This window comes from Manis pentadactyla, chromosome 4, assembly GCF_030020395.1.
Source record: "Manis pentadactyla isolate mManPen7 chromosome 4, mManPen7.hap1, whole genome shotgun sequence".
Classification (NCBI taxonomy): Eukaryota; Metazoa; Chordata; class Mammalia; order Pholidota; family Manidae; genus Manis; species Manis pentadactyla.
The window spans coordinates 139,380,590-139,383,132 of NC_080022.1; the positions used below are offsets into that span (position 1 = coordinate 139,380,590).

The following is a 2,543-nucleotide window of genomic DNA, read 5'->3' on the forward strand; positions in this document are numbered from 1 at the left end:
ACCTTAGAGTGCCAAGGTGTGAATGAAGGATACTGAAGGAGGGCTATTCATGGAGGTATGGAGATGAATTAAGAGTCTGTTGCAATAGGACAGAGAAGGCACGAAGTCTTCCTGGTCCAGGGTAGTGTGAGTTGGGATAGGAGAGGATGACCGAGAATGAGAATTAATCTTTTGGACTAGTTGACAGATGTATGTTGATGATGAGAGAAGAGAGGGAGTGAAGGAAACTCTCAGGTTGTGGCTGAAGCTCCTGGACCCCTTGTACACCGAGGTGGGAAAATAGAGGAAGAGGGAATTGGGAGAGAGGCCGGCTGAGACCAGGAGTTTCTTCTCAGTTCTATTGAGCCTCAAATGCATGAGATTATGTCCAAGGACAGATCCTCATTAAGCGATTGAGTATCGTCTTTTGTAGGTTGGAGAGTCATCTGCACTGGAGTGTCAAATGGTAATGCAATCTGGTGGAGAATATGAGGTTTTCTTGGTGCTATATGTGGATGTATAAGAGCGCAGTGTTTGGGAGACAGCCCTGGGTTACCAGCTTGGAAGATATGACAAGTCAGGAGCCACTTACACTCACTGAGGATGTGTGGCCAGGAAGGTATGAGGAAAACTAATACATTATGTATCTGAGAAGGTAACAGATAAGAATGTATCAGAAAAGCCTGGATGTTGTTACAAGTTAAGGAGAGTAAGGAAAATAAGTGATTTCTGATCACAGAGATTCTGATAAGGATTTTCGATTTTAGAGATGGTAATTATTTGTAATGAGAGTGAAATGGAGTATTTTTGCAAGACATCTAACAATACACGTATCCTAAACATGTTCATTTTTAATCCATGTTTTAATGAACACTTTAATTTCTTTTTAAAGATACTAAAGACAGACCATGACAGGAAGAAATCAAACTGTCCTCTCAGAGTTCCTCCTGCTGGGCCTGCCCATCAGGCCAGAGCAGGCTGACCTGCTCTATGCCGTGTTCCTGGCCATGTATGTTACCACCGTCCTGGGGAACCTCCTCATCATCATCCTCATCCGCCTGGACTCCCACCTCCACATGCCTATGTATTTCTTTCTCAGCAATTTGTCCTTCTCTGACCTCTGTTTTTCCTCGGTCACGATGCCCACTTTCCTGCACAACATGCAGAGCCAGGTCCCATCCATCCCCTATGCTGCCTGCCTGACCCAATTGTACTTCTTCCTGCTTTTTGGAGACCTGGAGAGCTTCCTCCTCGTGGCCATGGCCTATGACCGCTATGTGGCCATCTGCTTCCCCCTGCACTACACCTCCATCATGAGCCCCAGGCTCTGTCTGTCCCTGGTGGGGCTGTGCTGGGTGCTGACCACGTTCCATGCCATGTTACACACCCTGCTCATGGCCAGAGTGCGTTTTTGTGGAAACAAGGTGATCCCCCACTTTTTCTGTGATATGTCTGCTCTGCTGAAGCTGGCCTGCTCTGACACTCGAGTCAATGAGCTGGTGATATTTACCATAGGAGGCCTCCTCCTCGTCATGCCGTTCCTACTCATTATCCTGTCCTATGCACGAATTGTGTCCTCCATCCTCAAGGTCCCTTCTGCTCGGGGCATCCACAAGGCCTTCTCCACCTGTGGCTCCCACGTCTCTGTGGTGTCTCTGTTTTATGGGACAGTTATTGGTCTCTATTTATGCCCATCTGCTGACAATTCTACTGCCCAGGAGACTGTCATGGCTGTGATGTACACAGTGGTGACACCCATGCTGAACCCCTTCATCTACAGCCTGAGGAACAGAGACATGAAGGGAGCCCTGAGCAGTCTTTTTCAAAAAGAAAATTCCCTTTTCTGTGTGATGGCAAAGCTTGGGATTTTTACACATTTGTATCCAGTAGATGTGTTAATATGGAATATTATTCCAAATTTTTTATTTCACCATTGAAGCTTCTGTGTACATGACAGGCATAATTGTTCAGTGTGTACAGGTGATGACGTGGAGCTGGGTGGCTGAGCTGGGGAATGGTTTCCTATTGACCTGCTAACTGCCTTAACGTTTTCTTCTCAAGTGACTCTAGCAAAATACAAGTTTAAGAAGTACTATTTTAACTGATCTTCATGCCTTTCATTCTTAAACTAATCAATCACAGATTTTTTTTTTTTAGCTTGAACTCTGCTGGATTGTGTTACCATCTTTAAGTAATTCTCTATACTTTTGGGACAATACTAAATAAGATACAAACATCTCAATCTCCCTGCCTCCCTCTCAATGTTTCCTACTTGTGTCTTCTTACAGAAATTATTTTTTAAACTCTTTTCCCTATGATTAATTTTCCTGTCAACTTTGTGTTTTCTGACCTGGCCTGGGCCAAAACAGATTTTTCTAACTCTTTTGCTACAAGAGTATATTTTATCTTTACCTGGAAATAAATAATACCTCAGGCCCTAATATTTATTTCCCTAGGAATGGGGAGAGAAGCTAGAGGCTGCTAAACAAGTTCAGAATTTAAGGATACCACTCTTCTGTTTGGTATTTTGGACTTTAAAAAGAACTTTACATGCATATTTTATT

General features: G+C 43.8%; 1 protein-coding gene across 1 annotated transcript; it reads left to right on the forward strand.

Annotated features, from left to right (window-relative positions):
• The first annotated feature begins 887 nt into the window (after nt 1-887).
• On the forward strand, nt 888-1,916 carry LOC118935180 (olfactory receptor 1E5-like). Its single transcript, XM_036931257.2, has one exon. It carries the CDS (start codon nt 888-890, stop codon nt 1,914-1,916), a length of 1,029 nt encoding a protein of 342 aa, XP_036787152.2.
• The last annotated feature ends 627 nt before the right edge of the window (nt 1,917-2,543 follow it).